Consider the following 21,407-nt stretch of genomic DNA (forward strand, 5'->3'; position numbering starts at 1 on the left):
GTAGAGTTCTGTGCAACCTGCAAAACCCTTAATGCCGAACGTGGAAGACCAACAACAAAACATTACAATGATCAAAAGAAGGTAGCATGTAATTCTGCACTACAGTACAAAACTTTCCAGCAGAAAAAAAATTCTGAAGCCTAGATAGCATCCACAGTTTGAAAAACACAACCTTGACCATTGCAGCCACCTGTTTTCTAAACCTCGTATCTTAGGGGCCATTTTACTAAGCTGCATAAGTGCCTATGCATGCCCAACGTGCACCAACTCGGAACTACCGCCCAGCTACCATATGGCCCGGGCAATAATTTCATTTTGTATGAGCGTCCAGTAGACGTGCCGGACATTTTCTGGTGTGCAGCGCTATCCTGGCGGTAATCGGCATTTACGTGCGCTGACAATTACTGCTCGGTTAACGCATGAGACCTTACCGCTAAGTCAATGGGTGGCGGTAAGGTCTCAGGGCCAAAATGGACACGCGCACGACAATTTTCATTTCGCTGCACATCCATTTTCGGCCAAAAAATGCCTTTTTTGCAGGTGCACTGAAAAATGAACATGCGCACGTCCAATACATTTGTCTACACCACAGCAGGCCACTTTTCAGCGCACTTTAGTAAAAGGATCCCTAAATTTATTTATTTATTTATTTGTTGCATTTGTATCCCACATTTTCCCACCTTTTTGCAGGCTCAATGTGGCTTACATTATGCCGTAATGGCGATCGCCATTTCCGGAATGAGAAATACAAAGTGGTATTGCATTAAAGTTCATAAATGATAGAGTAAGTTATAAAGTAAGTTAAATAATAAGTTCATTTCCGGCGTGAGAAATAATGCACTCCTAAACTATGAAGTGAAGTAACCACTGCTACAAAAACAGAAAATGTTCCCTCTAAAAGAGCTTTCATGTCCACTTTCTCATATCAAGCTTTGGTCATTTGGAATAGCTTACCTTAGGAGAATAGAAAGCTTCAATACTATCTGAAATTCTACAAGACTTATAGTCCTTTTTTTTTTTCTTTAAAACATTTTTAATGGTGAAATGTTGAATCTTATGTTTTGTCTTTCCTGGAAATTGCCCAGATTTTGTTAGTGAAATCCACAAAGAGCTTTATGGTAGCTGTGGAATATAAGATGATTTGTAATGTAATGTATCTTCTCTTAAGTGTCTAATGTGATAACGAGAGATTATTCTTGCAACATGCTGTTTGGCATCAACAGTATGGCACACATCATCCATTTTTCAATACATTTAAAATATATGAGAAGGAAGGGGATAATGGCTAGGGATACTATTTGCTAGTTAAGTGAGTTTTTTCCCTTGTCCTTTAAGATCTGGGTGGCAGTAGTATACATCTGCTATAATCAGTGGCATCATCACATTCATGGGAGGTTTACTAGACAAGCACACTGGGGCTTTTTGTTGAAAACTGCTATAACTGTGTTTAGTTGACAAGAGACTGAGGTTTACAAGGCATATTTATTAGCCATAATGTAGAAATGAGCACATGTGCAGTGCAGTGTTTAAAACTGTTGTTTGTGTTAAATCTGAATTTGTAGAAAGACCCAAATAACTATTATGTTTCTGGAGAATCCATTAATATTATAAGGTGGGGCCCAAATAAAATATTGGTTGTCTGGCAGCTGTTGGCCCACAAATCCTTTAAAAACCTAGACACCTTAAGATGCAGTCATAATGATTTTAGTATGTTTTGTATAATGTTAACATATTGAACTCATGTTAACATAAAACATGTAATTGTCCACAGCCAAACCAGAGAACAGATTTTAAGTAGAATAATTTATGACTGTGAACTAAAAGGATCTTTCTCCTCAAAATTGTTCCCTAGTCTTTCTTGGGGAGGGGGGGGGGGGGGACAAAGAGGGACATGGAGATCTCCATAGAAGCTGTTGAATGTTGCTTCACATCTTTTAAAGCACTTAGAAAGTGGAACAATCCAGGACAAACAGTAGATTTGTTTTGCCATGCCAAGAAAATATGTTTTGTGAACCTGATCAATGCATTTTTTTAAATGTTTTCACCCAGGCCTGAGTTTTGCAACTTTTTTTTCTTAACACATATTAGAAATTTTAAATTGATCATAGATGTATTAATTTATAGGTCAATACTTATTAATCAATTTTTGCTTGCACTAACATTTTTAAGGCACATTAATGAACTGAAAGCATGCTAACAAATGTACATCCCTAGCATTTACTTGTAAAAAATGATGGCCAAAATACTGTCCCCAGCAATGTAACACTCTGAGCACCTTTGCGTTGCTTGTACCTAGAGATGACCCTGGGAATATGATACACAAAACAATTTGCCCCAATGTGTGAACCTGAAAGGGCAGGACACAGTACTACCATGTTCAACCAATGAAATCAATACATTACAAATGTTAATTAAAGGATTTTGCTGCCTCTGGATATATTACCCTTGAATGACCTCTCCTCACCCCAAACATAACAAAGTGACTCAGGAGAATTAAACATTTGTTACTGATTGAAATGCAAATTGTCCTTTTTTTAATGGATTTTTAGAAAACATTAGAACATGCCCTTGTGATCTCAATGCTTTCTTCCATCAGGAAGGCAAAAGTATTACACTTTGATACTGGGTCTCTCCAAATGACAGCAAGAGAGTTTTGTGGAGGAGTGGCTTAGTGGTTAGGGTGGTGGACTCTGGTCCTGAGGAACTGAGTTCGATTCCCACCTCAGGCACAGACAGCTCTTTGTGACTCTGAGCAAGTCACTTAACCCTCCATTGCCACATTGAGCCTGCCATGAGTGGGAAAGCGCGGGGTACAAGTCAATTTAATAGTCTCTATTAAGAGACTGGGGGTGATCCTATAGAATTAACTATAGGGAGTAATTTAAGAGATTTTGGAGACTGTGGTGCAAGAAACCACCAAAAGCTTTTGGATTGTGATATAGTGGTACCTGTTTTTTTTTTTTTCAAAGCGCAAATGACTTCTTTTTATGGCCTGTAAATATGTGTATCCTGATTTGGGAGTTATTGAAACTCTGCTCTCGGGCCTTCGCCCTGGATATGACTTTTTTTTTTCATTTTGTTTCCCTAGGAAGTGCTTGATTAAGCATTATGGCAGAGAATATTTTTCTTTAAAGTGTTGGTTAATAGATGTTAGGTTGATGCTTTTTGGATCACTTTATTGCTGTTTGAATAGGCAGACTCTTCTTCTCCTATCTGTATTGAGTGTGCATTGTTTTAGATTGACTAGATGTTTTTTTTTCTTTCAGCTTGTCTTTTCTTTGAGCGCTATTGAATCTCTTTATTCCTTATTTTCTGTTTATTGGACTTGGAAAATGTTTGAGATAAACTTTTTGTAGTTCATTTGTGAAAATTAATAAATAAAAAGGATGGCAAAATTAAAGTGACCTGACAGGAGTCCTGAAGAGTTAAAAGTGGAATGCAATGAATTTAGAAGAGACAACTCTGTTTATTAAGGCTACTTATAAAAAGATAAGAGCATTATGTCCCCTACACTCTCTTATATGCAGCTGATACTGCATTTGGTAATTGGTGGAGCTTTTCTATGTATGACTGTTGAATTTAGCATCATCAAATGCTATGATCAAAAAAAACAAATATTAGTACTAATCCAAGCAAGCAATCAGCTGGAAATTTTCCATGTTCCCATGAGCAAAGGTGAGAGAGTGCAACATTAGAAAGTCAGACATCTGGAGGCACACCCACCCACCCACATAATGGACTGTGGTATACGCAATTAGAAGAAAACTGTACTTGTGGGATTTGAACCAGTTTTCTTTTTCCAAAACAACTTCTCCACAGTTGAGCTGCAGGCCTAGCACTATTGATTTCAAGCCATCTTCATTATTGTGTGCTTAGACCAAAGCTCTTTGCAGTCAACGGGGCTAGAACTAGTTGTGGTTTAGATAAACAGAACTGAATCTGAAACATATAGGTGTGTCCAGTTCTGATATAAATTCCAGGTAGCTACCTAATTTAGCCATAGGGAAAGGGGGTGGGATCATAGGCGGTCGGTGGCCCAACTGTTTGGGGAGGCTAAAGGGGCGGGGTTAAGGGTGCGGCCAGGGTGGAGCTTACATCCATAATTGTCTGTCAACACACACAAAAAAAAAAAAGTAAAAATAAAATCAAATTGATTCCAATAATTGGTTGTTAGCTTGACTTGTTAAATCAGCTGTGCATGATGCTTATTTGTATGCATAACTTTAGTTGCTTTTATAGAATCTTGGGATTCTATTATAAAAGCTTCTTAATACATTAATTCATTAAAAAATTATAATAATTGCCACTATCTTCACTATAATTGATCCACGTATCATCACATTCAAATTCTCATATATTCAAACCTCATGGTCAACAATCACTCATCCTCCACTCTAGAATGCTCACCTCTCTCACTAGTATAACCCCTACACAATAAGCAACATACAAAGCAGTACAATATTTTGGTAGGAACATATTCACACAGTAAAGGTTAGGCGTTAACACCAGTCTTGTCGAGGTGCAGTTGTCACCCTCCTAGACTGTAGGGAAGGCAATAACCATCAAGAATTTCTGACCTTTCAGGAGCTGAATCCAGGAGTATCACACACTGCAGGTCCACCTTCTAAATTGTACTGCAGCTCTCCACAGTGGCAAATGCCACAGAACACAGTATAATCAGGCATGAGAACTTTGTTTTTTTATTTATTTATACAAGGTTTTATATACCACTTACATGGAAGCAGTTTGCAAGTGAGATTGTCGATGTGGAGCGTCTGTTTACGCTTTCCAAAAATACTAGGACAAGGGGGCATGCGATGAAGCTGCAGTGTGGTAAATTTAAAACGAATCGGAGGAAATGTTTCTTCACTCAATGCGTAGTTAAACTCTGGAATTCGCTGCCGGAAAAGGTGGTTAAGGCAGTTAACTTAGCGGTCTTCAAAAAAGGGTTGGACGGCTTCCTGGAGGAAAAAGCCATAGAATGTTATTGAATGGACGACGGAATAATACAGTATGTCTAGGATGGGCGGGACCAATTGTTTGTTCTTTTGGCCGCTGTCGGTGACAGGGTGCTGGGCTCGATGGACCCTTGGTCTGTCCCAGCATGGCGATGCTTATGTACTTATGTACCTATTACTATTCAAAACCTTCCCTTTCCTATCTTCCTTAATAAAGCCTTTAACATTTCCTGGTTACAAACATTTTCCCTAATTTCTGACCTATCTTAACCTAGACCCTTATTATGAAATAAAAACTACATGAAAACCCTGCAACTACCTCAGTATATCCACTATTCTGACATGGTTCTTTACAAAAAGACCTGAAATGGTCCGGCAGGTGCAATTTAGGAGGCATTTTGTTCTACAGCGTGAGCATTGTCATTGATCATGCTCTAGACCTCCATCAAGTGCACCACAAGATTTGCAATGATGAGACTTCCAGTAAACCCCTGTGGCTAGAGTGCAGATTGCATTTTGGAGCGGAGGACTCGGACCAAGCATTTCTAGCTAACCAGTAATCACTTCCATTCCTCCTTCCCAAGGGAAAATTGTACATCATCTGCATAGATAAAGCGCATCACACCCAATTGTTTTATTGGGAAGACTAATAAGCATTCAAAAGATATTAAATAACAACTGGTAAGTCATGAGCCCTGGGGAATCCCCAGTGACAGTGAGTTGAAAGTACTACAGGAATCATTTACTACTACTCTCTGTTATTTGTCCTTTAAAAAAGAACTGATCCACTCCAAGGCTAAACCAGTCAGACCCATTTCCCTACAATACAACAACAAAGGGAGGGATCCACCAAATTATCACCCCTGAAACAAGACAACCCCCCCCCCCCCAAAAAAAAAAAACCTGTTGATCTGTAACCCCCTTCCTTCAGTAGTCTTATCACCACCAACAAACTCAATGGGTGTATTGACTGAGAATTAATCACAGTGGAATAGTAGATCTTCTTGTATGAAAATTTGCATTACTTTTACTGTTCTTCTCAGAGGGGGAACTCCTCCATCACTCTCTGAATGCCTCTCTTCATCAATTTTAAGTCAGGAGAGTATTAAGTGTATTTGTTTAACCTTCTGTTTAGGGGCAATCTGATCCAAAATGTTTTCTACCTTATTTTCTGGTTCTCAAACTAGGTGATCTACCAGTGGCAGATTATTATTCCAATTTATTTTCATTCATGTATCAATGAATCCCTTGACCTCCACCCTCCCCCTCCTTAACTTTCATTCTCTTCCTCCCAACCCGTAATCTTTTCCTGGCTTCCTCAGGCCAAAATGGTCTGATCATAGAAATGTCCTAACTCGATCAATCTGTAGCCCACAGTTAACCCACATAATGATTAGCCCACAGTTAACCCACATGCGTTCTGAGCTGCAGATCAGGTCCAGGGTATGACTCCTCGCATGTGCCAGAACATTTACCAGTTGCAGTGGGTCACATTTGTTAGAAAGATGAGATAGGAAAGCAAAAGCAAAATTGTTTCTATCAGTGTGATCATCTGCATGTACATTAAAATCTTCTCCTCCCATTAATAAGCAAGGAGACCTGCAGTTCATTATTAATAGGAATTCACTTACAAGTTCAAATAATCCATGAGAGCTTCCTGGAGGGACATACGTGAGTAAAATATGTACATTCCTTCTCTTTCAGCAGAGTATTAAACCATCGCTTCCTTCCTGGAAGTGCATAACACACATCTCCATTTCACTTGAGAGTGGACAATAACAGCAATTCCACCTCCATACGTCCCTTCTCTAGATGAATCAAAAAGAAGTAACAATATCACCCTGACTTGGCAGCCCTGCTTCAGTAATAACCATCTTGTCCAGGTCCAATAATGTCAGGTCATGCAGGAAGATTATTTTGTTCATCACTGAGCAAGTATTTATCAGAACTCCTGAGAGTGATGAACTAGCATGCAAGAATACTGTTGATGCAGGCAGTAAAACTCTAAGAATAACTGGGAAACATCTATTACACTGTTTCAAAGTGTAAGTATGCGGGGGCATAGATGTCCTAATTAGAAGGATGAGGAATAAGTGGTATCGAGAAAAATAACTGGTCTTGAGATTGTAAAGTTCTCCCAGTGGCTCTCTTCAAGGGGCTTACTCACGGCAGTATGGAGATGCCGTTGATGTCCAAAGCCCTTAGCTCTACCTGCCTTAGAAGGGAAGTAAGCCTTATGAATTCACCTGTGCAGGTAATTAGGCTTTCTGATGGGTATACTGCTTCTGGGTAGGCACAGCTCTTAGATCATGCGCTGCAGTTGTTATTCAAATGGCATGATAATGGCAATAAGGGGATACCATTGATGTCAACAGCCTTTGGCTCTGCCCATCTCAGAAGGGAATTAAACCTTGCTGTCACTCTGCGCACATCCCACTCTGCAGCTTCAGATGCTATGGCCAGTCCTATTAGAGCAGAAAGCCGGATTCCTTCAGTGACTGAGGTGGCCTGTTTGGTTGCAGGTACCTGGGATACTACAAGTATAAATGTCAGCTCCAAATCTGGATGCTGTTTTATTTTGTTTAGTTCTCTTGTATGTATGTTTTTTTTCCTATTGCCTATCGTAGTTCATTTCTTATGCTTTTTGTTCTGTTTGTAAGCCGCTGTGATCTGTCTATCAACTGAATTGGTATATTAAATTCTAAAATAAATAAATACATTTACCATTTTACTATATCGTGTGTGCAGGATGCCCAGTCTGAGGAGAGGAGATGTGAATAAAAGCTATGCACTATATACATGGACATGGGATTAAAGGGAGAGGCTTAGGCCCACAACCCCACTCTTTCCCCAGGGAAAGGCTTTAGCTGCAGGTTTGGACTTGAACACAATAAATACCAGCTTGGCATGTACTAGAGAGCAGCTGTTTCCTTTACTGGAGACATAACCCTCAGAAGCCACAATCAAGCACATTGGGTTACAGTCCTGCCCTGAGCACACACCAGCTGGTGGATGGTTCCATGCTCATTCCTGCCACCCAGATGATTTATTTTCTGGTTGGAGTTGGTGCTGCACACACCACCAGCAGTAAATAAAACCAGGAACTTGGTATACCTCATTGTTGCGGGCAAACAGTGTGTATCTAATATACAGAGCAGTAAGCCCATCATGGTAGGGAACAGACCATGAGAGGCACTGGTTTCTCCTCCTGCAACTTCTGTTCATTGGATGTAGGCCAGATGGGAACAGGGCACTAAAAGAATCAGCAAATGAGCACTGTCTCACCAAACAGCAGGCTTCAGAAGGTGTGGATTAAAACTGTGCCCTGAAGAGCTTCACTGCCTAACTTCTGCTAGGCACCAGCAATCATGAGAACATGGAGCGAGAGCTACTGCCTGCCCGCTTGCCTAATGCAGACTTACTGGCTGGAAGAGGGAAATAAAGGTGAAACTTCAGTGGGATAGAGTGCTTTCCATAGGTTTCTCACCCCAACTAAATTCAAAAGTAGCCCAAAAAGCTGTAAGCTATAACCACATTAAATTTCCTGCAGCTCAGGTGAAAAACCAGTCCAGTTGGGTGAGAAACCCTCAGGAAAGACAACCCTGATGCACTTCCTTGTTGGAATGTAATTGTATTTTACATGCATTGCCTGTCACCTATTATTTCTCTGTGATTACTCTGTGACCTCTGATGTGAATTACTTAGAGAGGTCACACAGCTATGTAACTTCCTGTGGGGGTTAGATGCAGCACATGGAGCACATGGAGCTCATGATCTCTCCTAACCTGAGAGGATCTATGGTGGTGTGAGCATCCATTACCATCTAAGCACATGGAAGGAGCTGATAATACAAATGTATAGTAATATGTATATATAAGCCTGTCTGATTATAATCTAACTACAAACTGTGAGTAAACAGATGTTTTGTTACTTAAACTTTAAAGTGACTCAGCAGTGAATTATTCAGGGGTGAATGAGAGAGAGATGAAGAAAGAAATTAACATTTCTAAAGCTGAAGCTGTGTGTACTAAAATCTGCTGATTATTTACTACAAATAATCCAACAAAAGGGTTATGGGCCCAGGGCCAGGAATTGAAAAAGAAGAGAAATATTACCAGGCAGAAAAAAGGCCACATTTTTCTCTTAAGTTTTAAAGGAAAGATTCAGTCTGTCTCTCTCTCCCCCCACACAGCAGACAGAAGGCTAAGAAAATGGCTGAGGGAAGAAATTCACCATTGTTCTATTCTCTCAAGGTGCCTAAATTAACTGAGTTTAATTATCAGCAATGGGAATTAAGATTCATATGTCTCCTTCGAGCAAAAGGATTAAATATATGCTTAGACCAAGACAGAACAGCTGAAAATATGGCTGAATGGGACAATGCAAACTATTATGTGAAGTGCATGCTTTTGGAAGCTCTCTCAGAGAAACAAGCCATATTAGTGGAGGGAAAAGATACACCAAAGGACATTTTATATAAACTGAGAACTATGTATGCAACTACATATGCAAAGCAGCAACCAATTTGGTTGGCAGAGTTGAATGAAACCAAATTAAGGGATAAAAGTAAATGTAATGATCACATTATGCATCTTATGTCTTCATTTCAAAAGTTAGAACTTTCTGGAATTCCATGTGTGATGCATTGAAAAGAGCATTTCTTTTTACCTCACTATCAAAGAAGTTTGATGTTTTTAGGTCTGTAAATGAGGCCATTGAAGGGCAATCTTTTGAACAGGCAACATCAAAACTAAGGCAGGAATGCATAATAAATGATTCTGAGGAGATGTGTTCTCAAAGCAAGTCAGAGAGAAATGAAACAAATTTCTTGGCAAAGAACAGAGGAAGGCGGAGCTATGGGAAAACTCCACCCAAGGGCAAGCTGATTTGCTACTCATGTGGAAAGGAGGGACATGTATCTAAATGGTGTAAGGAAACACAAAACACTCCCTCTAGCTCACCTAAGCCAATGGAACTAAAGAATTTTCAAACCAGGAAATGTATGAAGGACAAAGATAAACACAAGGGTTTTCTAATGGCAGAAAATCTTTGACTATGGTAAATAATAATTCAAATGAAAGTACTTGGATTTTGGATTCAGGGAGCACATGCCATTTAACCAATTGTAAAGATTTCTTTCAGGAAATGTGTCCAGAAGAAGGAATTCTTAAAACTGCAAACGCAGGGACTGCTAAGATCCAAGCAAAAGGTATTGGATTCTTAAAATGCAAAGTGTCTAATGAAGTTAAAGAAATTCCTGTAAGTGATGTCTTGTATATTCCCCAAGCAGTTTGCAATATGCTTAGTGTATCTACATTAGATAAGAAGGGATTTGTGATTCATTTTGAAAACAGTAAGTGCACAATCTCTAAAAATGATGAAGTGTATGCTGAAGCTTTTATGCATAATGATGTTTATAAACTGAGCATTTCAGGTGAAGCCTCACATCTGGCGCAAGTAAGGAAGAATGATGGTAAATGTAGTCTGGAAATCTGGCACCGCCGCCTGGGACATCGTGATTCTAAGGTGATCCAGGATCTTTACAGTAAGCAACTGGCCACCGGCATTCAGATAAGTGCAGATGCTGGTAAAATGGAGAAATGCATAGACTGTGTTACTCAAAAAGGTGTGAGACCCTCATTTCCTGCATACACAGGAAATAGGAGTAATAAAGTACTGGACTTAATACACAGTGACTTATGTGGACCGTTTAATATCCCATCATTGGGAAATAACAGATTTGTGCTGATATTCTTGGATGATTTCTCTAGATATTGTGTGGCCTATTTGCTGAAAGAGAAAAGTCAAGTCACAGACATGCTGAAGAAATACGTAGCCATGGTGAGCAATAAATTTGAAAGAAAACCAAAGGTTCTTCAGACCGACAATGGTGGTGAGTTCACTTCACAAAGCATGCGCACATTTCTAGAACAAGAAGGCATTCAACATATCACAACAGTAGCTTATACACCAGAACAAAATTCTGTTGCAGAGAGAAAATTTAGGTCACTTGTGGAAATGACCAGATGTATGCTGTCAGATAGCAATCTCCCTAAAAGACTATGGGGGGAAGCCATTCTCACAGCAGTGTACCTACAAAACAGAATGCCAACTAAAGGCGCTGAGCGCACACCACATGAGACATGGCATGGTAGGAAGCCAAACCTGTCACACATAAGAACATTTGGAAGTACAGCATATGCTCATATACCAAAGCAAAGAAGGCATAAGCTGGATTCCACAACAGAAAGGGGCATTTTAGTTGGCTATGCTCCAGGACACAAAGGATATAGAATTTTGAATCTGAAAACTGGCATTGTTGGCATAAGACATGTTACATATTTTGATGAAAACAAAAGGGTTGATAAAGGCTGGATTATCCCAGATGAGCCTTATCATCCAGAATATGAAACTAGAACCATAATAGACATGCCAGTGTATATAAATGCCATACCAAGGCAGATGTCTGAAAGCAACTCACCTGTATCTAACGAGGAACAGGCAGAGGAAACAGACACAGAAAGGATCATTGAAGAAGACAGTACAGTTGGAGAAGGGGAATCAATTGGAGAAGGACTCTCAGATTTAGAGGATGCGGAAAGGTCGGACCAACCTGTTGTCAGACGCTCATCCAGGGAAAACAAAGGTGTTCCACCCCCAAGACTGTCTTACCTAACAAAGTCAGCAGAAGCTCAAGAGCCCTTAACATGGGATGAGATTGAGAAAATGCCAGCAGAAGAAGCTGCTGAATGGCATAAAGCTGCACAAGAAGAAATTGATGCATTGGATAAAAATAATACTTGGATTCTTACAAAATTACCTCCTGGCAAGAAAGCTATAGGATGCAAATGGGTATTCAAGTTAAAAAGGAATGCACAAGGAAAAGTGGAAAGGTATAAAGCCAGATTAGTGGCAAAGGGATATCTTCAAAATATGGAGAAGATTTTGATGAAGTGTTTGCACCTGTAGTGAAACACACGACAATCAGAACACTTCTGAGCATTGCAGTCTCAAAAGGCATGCAAGTCAACCACATTGATGTGAAAACAGCGTTTCTTCATGGAGATATAACTGAAGACTTGTACATGGAACAACCAACAGGTTTCATAAATACAAAACAAAGACAGCTAGTGTGTAAATTAAACAAAGGTCTTTATGGATTAAAGCAAAGTGCAAAATGTTGGAATGATAAATTGCATGAAATATTGACAAATTTAGGATTTAAGCAAGGTGAAGCAGATAAATGTTTGTACACTAGGTGCACAAATGGACAATATGCATACATTTTAGCTTTTGTTGATGATCTGCTCATTGCAAGCAAAAGTGAGCAAGAGTACAAGGACATTGTAAAGTGTTTAAACCACAATGTTGAGATAAAAGAACTTGGTAATGTGTCATACTATCTTGGTATAGAAATTGAGAAACAAAATGATGGTTCTATCTTCTAAGCCAGAAGCAGAAAATAAATGAGCTTATTGAAAGTTTAGGTATGCAAGATGCCCAAGTTGTAAGCACTCCCATGATCACTGATTTTCTGAAGGATGAAACAGTAAGAGAACCTTTACCAGATAACATCCAATATAGATCAGCCATAGGTAAGCTTTTATATCTAGCTACCACATACAGGGCTGATATAGCAAATGCAGTAGGAATTTTGAGCAGAAGGGTCAGCTCACCTACCAAATCAGATTGGACTGCAGTTAAAAGGATGGTAAGGTATTTAAAGGGTACCATTGATTGTAAATTAAAGATTTCAGCCAATAGTAATCCAAAACTAATATGTTACTGTGATTCAGATTGGGCAGGGGATCATTCTGATTATAAATCCACAAGTGGATATGTGTTTATGTATGGAAATGTACACATTTCATGGGCCAGTCATAAACAAAGTATTGTGAGTCTGTCTTCTACAGAAGCTGAATACGTGGCCGTATCGGAAGCGTGCAGAGAACTGATGTGGATTGAAAAACTTTTGCTGGATTTCGGAATAGCTGAAAAGAGACCAATCCAGATAATGGAAGATAATCAGAGCTGCATCCGACTGTCACAGAATGACAAGGTTCAGTCACGCACCAAGCACATCGCAACGAAATACCACAACGTGCGAGAGTTGGTGAAAGAAGGGGTCATCAGTCTACACTATTGTCACACCAGTGAGATGACAGCTGACATCATGACCAAACCATTACCCAGAGAACATTTTGTGAATCTGCGTATAAAGCTTGGACTTTGTATGAATAAATAATTGCATGACAGTTATGCATGAGAAGGGGTTTGTTGGAATGTAATTGTATTTTACATGCATTGCCTGTCACCTATTATTTCTCTGTGATTACTCTGTGACCTCTGATGTGAATTACTTAGAGAGGTCACACAGCTATGTAACTTCCTGTGGGGGTTAGATGCAGCACATGGAGCACATGGAGCTCATGATCTCTCCTAACCTGAGAGGATCTATGGTGGTGTGAGCATCCATTACCATCTAAGCACATGGAAGGAGCTGATAATACAAATGTATAGTAATATGTATATATAAGCCTGTCTGATTATAATCTAACTACAAACTGTGAGTAAACAGATGTTTGTTACTTAAACTTTAAAGTGACTCAGCAGTGAATTATTCAGGGGTGAATGAGAGAGAGATGAAGAAAGAAATTAACATTTCTAAAGCTGAAGCTGTGTGTACTAAAATCTGCTGATTATTTACTACAAATAATCCAACATTCCTTTCTAAACAGGAAGTATGCCTGGAGTGCTTGGATAGGGAGCAAAGGCTTTCTTCAGGGCTGGTGGAATTTGCTTCCTCCTCTCACCAGAACCAAAATAGGATGTGTTGGCACAGTTCAGTGGAAAATACCATCCTATGTTGATCTCTGACCAGGCCATAAAGTGAGTGCTAGCAAATTCGCTTTATGACTGACTGACTCATTTTTTATATCTTATGTATGCATTATTGTACTCTGTTCTGATGTTATAAAGAATTTTTAAAAATCTCTGTAGTACAATTTTGTGCTCTCAGTCTGGCACTTTAAAGTTGTGGTTTTAGGCATAGGCGTAGACTGGGGGGGGCGAGGGGGGGCAATGCCCCCCAAACGACGACGAGGCGCCGCCGCGCCATTAGTTAAAAAAAAAACACACATGCAGGCACGCGCTCCTCTCCATCCGCTTGGCTTCCCTGCCCTCTCTGTCTGCGTCCCACCTTCCTCTGACATCAGAGGAAGGCGGGACACAGACAGAGAGGGCAGGGAAGCCAAGCGGACGGAGAGGAGCGTGTCCGTCTACCCCTCTCTCTTCCTCCCTCCCTCCGGCACAGGCAGCAGTCTTTTTCAGCGTTCCTGGCAGCGGTAGCGATGTACACGCTGCCTTCGGCTCTGCCCCAAAGCCTTCTCTTCAAGTTCCTGTTCCCGCATAGGTGGGAACAGGAACTTGAAGAGAAGGCTTCCGGGGCAGACCGAAGGCAGCGTGTACATCGCTACCGCTGCCAGGAACGCTGAAAAAGCTGAAGACTGTTGCCTGCGCCGGAGGGAGGGAGGAAGAGAGGGGGTAAACGGAGTCAGGATCTTGGACCTCGCGGGGGGGGGGCAGTAGAAGGAAGATGGATGGAACTGGGAGGGGTGGGGAGCAGAGGGAAGATGGATGGTACTGGGAGGGGTGGGGAGCAGAGGGAAGGAGCAAGAGATGGATGGGACTGGGAGGGGTGGGGAGCAGAGGGATGGACCAGGAGATGGATGGGATTTGGAGAGATCAGGCACAGCAGAGGGAAGGAGCAGAAGATGGATGGGAAGGAGGGATGGTGAGCAGAGGGAAGGAACAGAAGATGGATGGGACTGGGAGGGGTGGGGAGCAGAGGGAAGGAGCAAGAGATGGATGGGACTAGGAGGGTGGGGAGCAGGGGAAGGAGCAAGAGATGGATGGGACTGGGAGGGGTGGGGAGCAGAGGGAAGGAGCAAGAGATGGATGGGACTGGGAGGGTGGGGAGCAGAGGGAAGCCTACTGGAAAGAAGACACTGCATAAAACAGAAGACACTGGGACCAAAGCGAATAGAAAAACTAAATGGTCAGACAACAAAGGTAGATAAAAGTATTTTATTCATAATTTATTAATTGAAATGTCAGCTTTTTGAAATGTGCATCTGTGATATTTTGCCTGTAAATTTCAATTCCTTCCTCCATATTAGCATATTCATTTGCATATGTATATATGCAAATGATATGCTAATATGCTCCACCCATTCTTTGCCCCCCCCAAATGAAACAGTCAAACTACGCCTATGGTTTTAGGGCAGATCTGTAAACCTTAGAAAGGTTTGAGGCAGGTCCTAATATCTCTGTGAAAACCAAGATTGGGCCCACAGATCAGGGTGATATGGAGTTGGATTGCTAATAGTGAAGTATTCCACAGTTTTGCAGACTTTTTCAGCAGCCAGCTCCATGATTTCAACCTCTTCTAATGAAACGCTGCACCCAAACAGCGTGTGTCATGCTTGCTCTATTTCCTGTACCTGATATTCATGTCTATCTCCTCTGACCCTAAGCATCCTGACCTCTTCGCCTGTAATGTGTGATCTGTACCAACAAAAACTAGGATTCTGAGGATTCTTGTTCTCCAGATGGAGGAAAAGAGGTGCTGATTTAGTAATGCTTAGCCCTTTATTTCAGAATTGAAAAATGACTTTCTTTTAAAAATAATGTTAACTGTACTATTTTCAGACCTACACTGAACAATCCAGTATAGGGAGTTAATTCAGAGAGTTACTGAATGCTACAGAAAATCTTTGATTGATGAATGCACCCCAGTGTTTTGTCATAGTCAGAACATTGCTATATTCCACACTTCACTCTATGGTGCTGTACTTCTAAAAATAATACCATTTATGGAGTTTGGGTTTAATGTTTCCTTTTCAGAATTCTATCGGAGAATCCCTTCCGGTGCTCTTGTAACATCATGTGGATCAAAATCCTTCAGGACTTTCTGACTGCAGACATTCAAGACCTGTACTGCCTGAATGAAAATAACATGAAAATTGCCCTCTCTGACATGCAGGTTCCAAACTGCGGTAAGGAGCTACTCTAAAAAAATGAATAATAATAAAATATCAAAGTGCTTTGGTTTATATCTATGAAGCAAAGCCAGGCCCTTTTAAAATGTCATTTTCAAAAGACAAGGTAGAATTGCTCTGTGGCATGCCATATCAAATATGATATACAATATGATTATTGGCCATACCAACTGCACTCACTTTTAAGATAAACTGATCATCTATTTTAATTATTTGCTAACCTCCAAGGCTTCACCTTCTTTCCATCTCTTGCTTATCCAGGTCATATTATATTCTATAGATGCAGAATTAGAGTGATCAGCATTCATTGTTGGGCTCATTTGGAGTTAGCCTCCAGAAATTTGCACTTACGTTTGTAAGTTCAAAACTGTTTTGCCTTAATCATAAAAAAAGCATAATGCATGTGCAGAAGGCTGCCACAATATATTAAGACATAAGAAGGTGTTGGGCAGAAAAAAAAAGGAGTGGGTGAAATGATGAAATATTGCTGTTGAGTACAGTTTCGATAAACTATCTTGTTACACAGCTGACATCTGTTCTTGTCCACTGTTTTGGCCTCATTTTTGGCTATCAGCAGACAGAATTCCACTCTAACTAAAAGGTGATCAGCTTGGCTTTTTCCAGCTGTGTGGTATCCTTTGCATATCTAATGCTATGAGTATGTTCCATAACTTCTTATGGGCTGGGCAACAGTGATGCAAAGGCCTTGGAAGTGAAATGTAATAATTTTGAAAGAGGTGTGTTCCTGTACCACTTGATTCCAGAAAACCTTTATTGTGGGCAAGAATAGAGCATGTCAGTCTGGCAAGCTTACTTTCTGAAGCTTAGCAGGTGTGCAAATGGCTTTGTGCATTTTAAAATTCAATAAGTGTGATGTTGCTATTGGCTTTAACAATAATAATGTCCATTGTGCTTATGTATGGGAAGTTTTTGTTTTGTGCTCTCAAAGATGTTAAAGTGTCAAGTTAACATTTTTATTTTCGGAGCATAGCAGCTCTAAAACACTAGAAGCAGCATGGCCCAATTCAGATCCATTATAATATTTGGTTGAGTCCTGAAGAGATTTTTCAGCTAGGATCTGAAATAGTGTTGTCGTTGACACTACTAAAAATATTCTGTGGAAGAAATGACATTTATCAACAAAAGGAAAGAGATATTTGTTAATATGTCTTTTATTCGGTGTTATTTTTTGCATACTGCAGTGACCAAAATATTGAAGCCTGATCAGTCTATATTGGAATTATACAACCGTGGCATATACATAGAATTAACCCACTTAGCCACAAGATTGTTGAGGTGACGATAAGATCTCTGGGAAGCATCAACTATTGGATAAGACATCCCAGAGACTGCTTGTAAATTGAAAGGGAAGACCTAGGGGTTTCTGTTCTACATGTACCCATATCAGTAATACATAACCAGTATTTTGAATCACTCACCGATTGCATTGTCTGCAGAAAAGCATGATGGTATGTTATGAAACTTGGACAGTTTATGCCACACTGTGATTTAGCCAATTTAAGAGGTCCTTTTATTAAGCTGTAGTTTAAAAAAAAAGTAGTTTTAGCACACCTTTGTACCACAACAGTAAAATGAACGGTTTTCCAATTTTTGAATTAATGGCCATATGCTAATGTTTGCAGTAAGCGTTGTGTATTAGATTTGAATTGTGAGTTGGACAAGTTGTGAAATTCAGACATTTTTGGTACACTTTTTAGTTCTCACACATTCTATTTTTGTGGAGCCTTTTTTTTTTAATGATCAATGATTGAAGAGAGAGAGAGCTCCTACATTCAGTGTATTGGCTGGAATTGGGAGCATTTGTATCCTGAGGTCTTTTCTACCCATTTTTTTGATGTTGTTTTCCGATATTGTTGAGCACCTTTAGTGCATCTAATTATAAGTGGTTTACATAATTTACTGTGACATGCATTAAAGTTGCTGTTAGCGCACGGCCATTAAAACAAATTAGAGCACAGGCACTTACTAACACCTATTTTATAGGTAGTAAGGGCTCATGTACTCATCCTGTGCTTACCGGTTAGTGTGCAGTAATGCAGCTGCATTAACAATAGCACAGGAATGCCCACTCTCTGCCCCCAGACATGCCGCTTCCGACATACTTTTTAAAATGTATTTTAGATTGGGGTTAGCATGCGCCAATGTGGAACTTGCCGCAGGATGCCTGAGCACCTCCCACAGTAGACCATTTTAAGCTGCGGCAAGTACATGCTAGCACTTAGCAAAAGGGCCCCTGAATTTCATAAGAGATATATGCAAGGGGTTTAACATTTCTACAAGATATCTGATAAGAATGCAATAAAAGCCCTTCAGAAATAGTAACTGGACATACCAGCACTAGCACACAGTTACCACAGCTTGAAAAGGCTTACAACAGGGCACACTGAGGTGCCCCATGGTAATATTGCTATCTGTGTGCGTACACCGCCAACTGAAACAATTTTTTTTTCATGGAGGGAGTGTGTCTGTGGGGTAGAGGATGGATGTTTTAATGTTAATCAATTAATTCAGATAGCGCCTTCAAAATAGGTGGCACATTAATGATAGCATTAGTAAGTGAAAATCAGAAAATACTGAAGAGCAAGAATATAATATGAAACCAATACTGTTTAATTTGTCCTCAGCATTAACCAAGGAAATTGCCTGTAAACTCTTATTAAAGAAAGGAAACCTCAACTGCCAGGGATGCCTACAACAATGGCCTTCCCTTAAATGTCTTTTATCATGGGTTTTATCAATCCTCTGAAACAAGCCACAGTAGAAAACAACTCCAACTCGGAGAGAAAAAACTATTGTATACAAAAAGCAGAGGAATTTTGTAACAAAAAATACAATAGAACAATATTCCACAATGTTAATGTCGTATCAAAATACTGAAAAAGTGCAATCACTATATGTCCACACTACTTAGCTTATCCACCCGGGTGGTCTCTGTAACTTATGAATTTCAGCAAAGGTATCCATCCAGGTCAACTCCAAACGTAGATTCACTGTAGCACAATGTAACTTCCCGACAAGGAGCCCCCTTGTTTTGCTTCTGCCTCAGGAGGAATCCAACAATTCCAATTTGTCTGCAGTTAGTCCAAATCACAAGGGGGGCATGTCAGGGGCATTTCAATGGCGGGATTAATGAATTTCTTCTCAAAACATCCAAATCAATATTTTCAAAACCTATTTTGCAGATGTTTATCTATGTAATTCATCTGCAGTGCATCCAAATCACAAGGGGGCATGACAGGGGCATTTTAAAGGTGGGGTTATGGTGGACCTAAGCATGCCTAACACTTACGGCTATAAAACATCCAACACTTTGATGTTTTATAGCCATAATGGAACAAAATGAAAACATCTAGGGTGCAAACATTGGTTATGGTCTAGACCTGTTTTGCTAATGAATAAGATACAAAAATGATCTAAATGACCAGATAACCACTAGAAAGATTCAGGGATGGACCCCTCCCCCTTACTTCCTCAGTGGTCACTGACCCCCTCCCCTCACCCCGCAAAATTGTGAATCAAAATAGTACTCACCAGCCTCCATGACAACCTCAGATGTTATAACCAGGTCCATTAGAGCAGCATACAGGTTCCTGGAGTAGTCTAGTGGTGGGTGCAGTGCACTGTAGACAGGTCAACTCCCCTTACCTGTTACACTTGTGGTGCAAACTGTGAGCCCTCCAAAACTCACCAGAAGCCCGCTGGTGCCCCCTTCACCCATAAGACTATAGTAGCAGTGTACAGTTGAGGGTAGTGTATTTTGGGTAGGTTTTGGACGGCTGTGAGATGTGTACCTGGGAGCATTTAGATGAAGTCCACAGCAGTGCCCTCTAGGGTGCCCTGTAGCTCTCCTGAGATGTCTGGGCGACCAGTCTGCTAAAAATGCTGGCCCCGCCAACATCCGGTTGGCTTGATTTTGTGCGTTTTTAACATTTGTGGATTTTGTTTTTCGAAAATGACCTAAAAAGATAAATGCACAAATCACAAAATCTTGTTTGTAATGGTATTTTTGAAAAAAAAAAAAAAAGAGACATTTTTCTTTTTTTGAAAATGGTTACATTTGCTATTCGGATTTGGGACATTTAGCGCAAGACATCCAAAGTCTGACTTAGACGTCATATCAAAAATGCCCCTCTTTCTCCTGCACCTTTGCAAAAGGACTCCTAGGAAAGCTGCAGTATCAATAACTGAACTGAAGTTGTGGAATGTATGTCCAGTACAGGTTAGAATGCTGCAGAAATGCAGCGCCTTTTAAAAAAGCACTGAAGGCCTATTGTTTGAGCAGGCTTTTGGAACTGAAGGTTTTGGGGATCTTGCCAGGTCCTAGTGACTTGGATTGGCCACTGTTGGAAACAGGATGCTGGGCTTGATGGACCTTTGGTCTGTCCCAGTATGGCAATTCTTATGTTCTTATTTTCTTATGTGTAGACAGATGCGGCAACACCCTCAACAGTTACCAGACAAGATTTACAGTTATCACACAGTAATTTAGGCACTTAACATGCAGTAATCTCAAAACTTTAGCTCACTTTATTTATTTATTTGGGGGGGGGGGATTTATTAACTGCCTTTATGAAGAGATACATCATAGATGCTGTACAGCAGCTTAACATAAAACTTAGTAAAGTAACCAAATATAAGCATAAAAACAATGAATGAGGTAAAATTGGAAATGGAACATTGAAACATAGTAATAGGATTAACATGAAACTATCAAAAATGTGCACATTGAACAGCACTGTAGAACAATCATCAAACATATAAAAGGTGAGTGTCGTACTCACTCGCAAATGCGCAGTAGAGACTTCCCTCTCTGCCCCGCCCCTGCATCAATACGTGGTGAGGGGGGCGGGACAGAGCGGGAAGTCTCTACTGCGCATGCCGCAGACGTACTCGCAACCGCTCCGCCCTCCCCCTCCCCCCCCGAGGTCACTGCTACCGCTCCCCCCACCCGGAGTCGCCGCCACCGCCACCCCTCCACCCGGCCCGAGCACTGTCTTATTGAACTTACATCGCACCACGCAGACGCAGCAGGCACATCAGCAAAGCTGCCGTCGGGACGGGCTTCCTTCTCTGCCTGTGTCCCGCCCTCGCCACATTACGTCACACGAGGGCGGGACACAGGCAGAGAAGGAAGCCCGTCCCGATGGCAGCTTTGCTGATGTGCCTGCTGCGTCTGCGTGGTGCGATGTAAGTTCAATAACAGACAGTGCTCGGGCCGGGGGTGGGGGCGGAGCAGCGGCGACCTCGGGGGGTTGGGGGGCCTCGGAACCCCCCCCATTCCAAAACTAGCCCGTTTACACGGGCACAAGGGCTAGTATAACAGAAATACAATAAATGTCAGAATAACACAAATGATACCATAATAGCA

General features: G+C 40.8%; 1 protein-coding gene across 1 annotated transcript in view; it reads left to right on the top strand.

The window, feature by feature from the left end:
- The window catches only part of NTRK2 (neurotrophic receptor tyrosine kinase 2), a 498,274-nt gene that overhangs the window by 52,378 nt on the left and 424,489 nt on the right, over positions 1-21,407 (top strand). Inside the window, exon 6 of the mRNA XM_030193669.1 lies at positions 15,864-16,015. Coding sequence (XP_030049529.1) covers positions 15,864-16,015 — 152 coding nt within the window. The remainder of the gene's footprint in view (positions 1-15,863; positions 16,016-21,407) is intronic.

This window comes from Microcaecilia unicolor, chromosome 2 (genome assembly GCF_901765095.1).
Source record: "Microcaecilia unicolor chromosome 2, aMicUni1.1, whole genome shotgun sequence".
NCBI classification, from domain to species: Eukaryota; Metazoa; Chordata; class Amphibia; order Gymnophiona; family Siphonopidae; genus Microcaecilia; species Microcaecilia unicolor.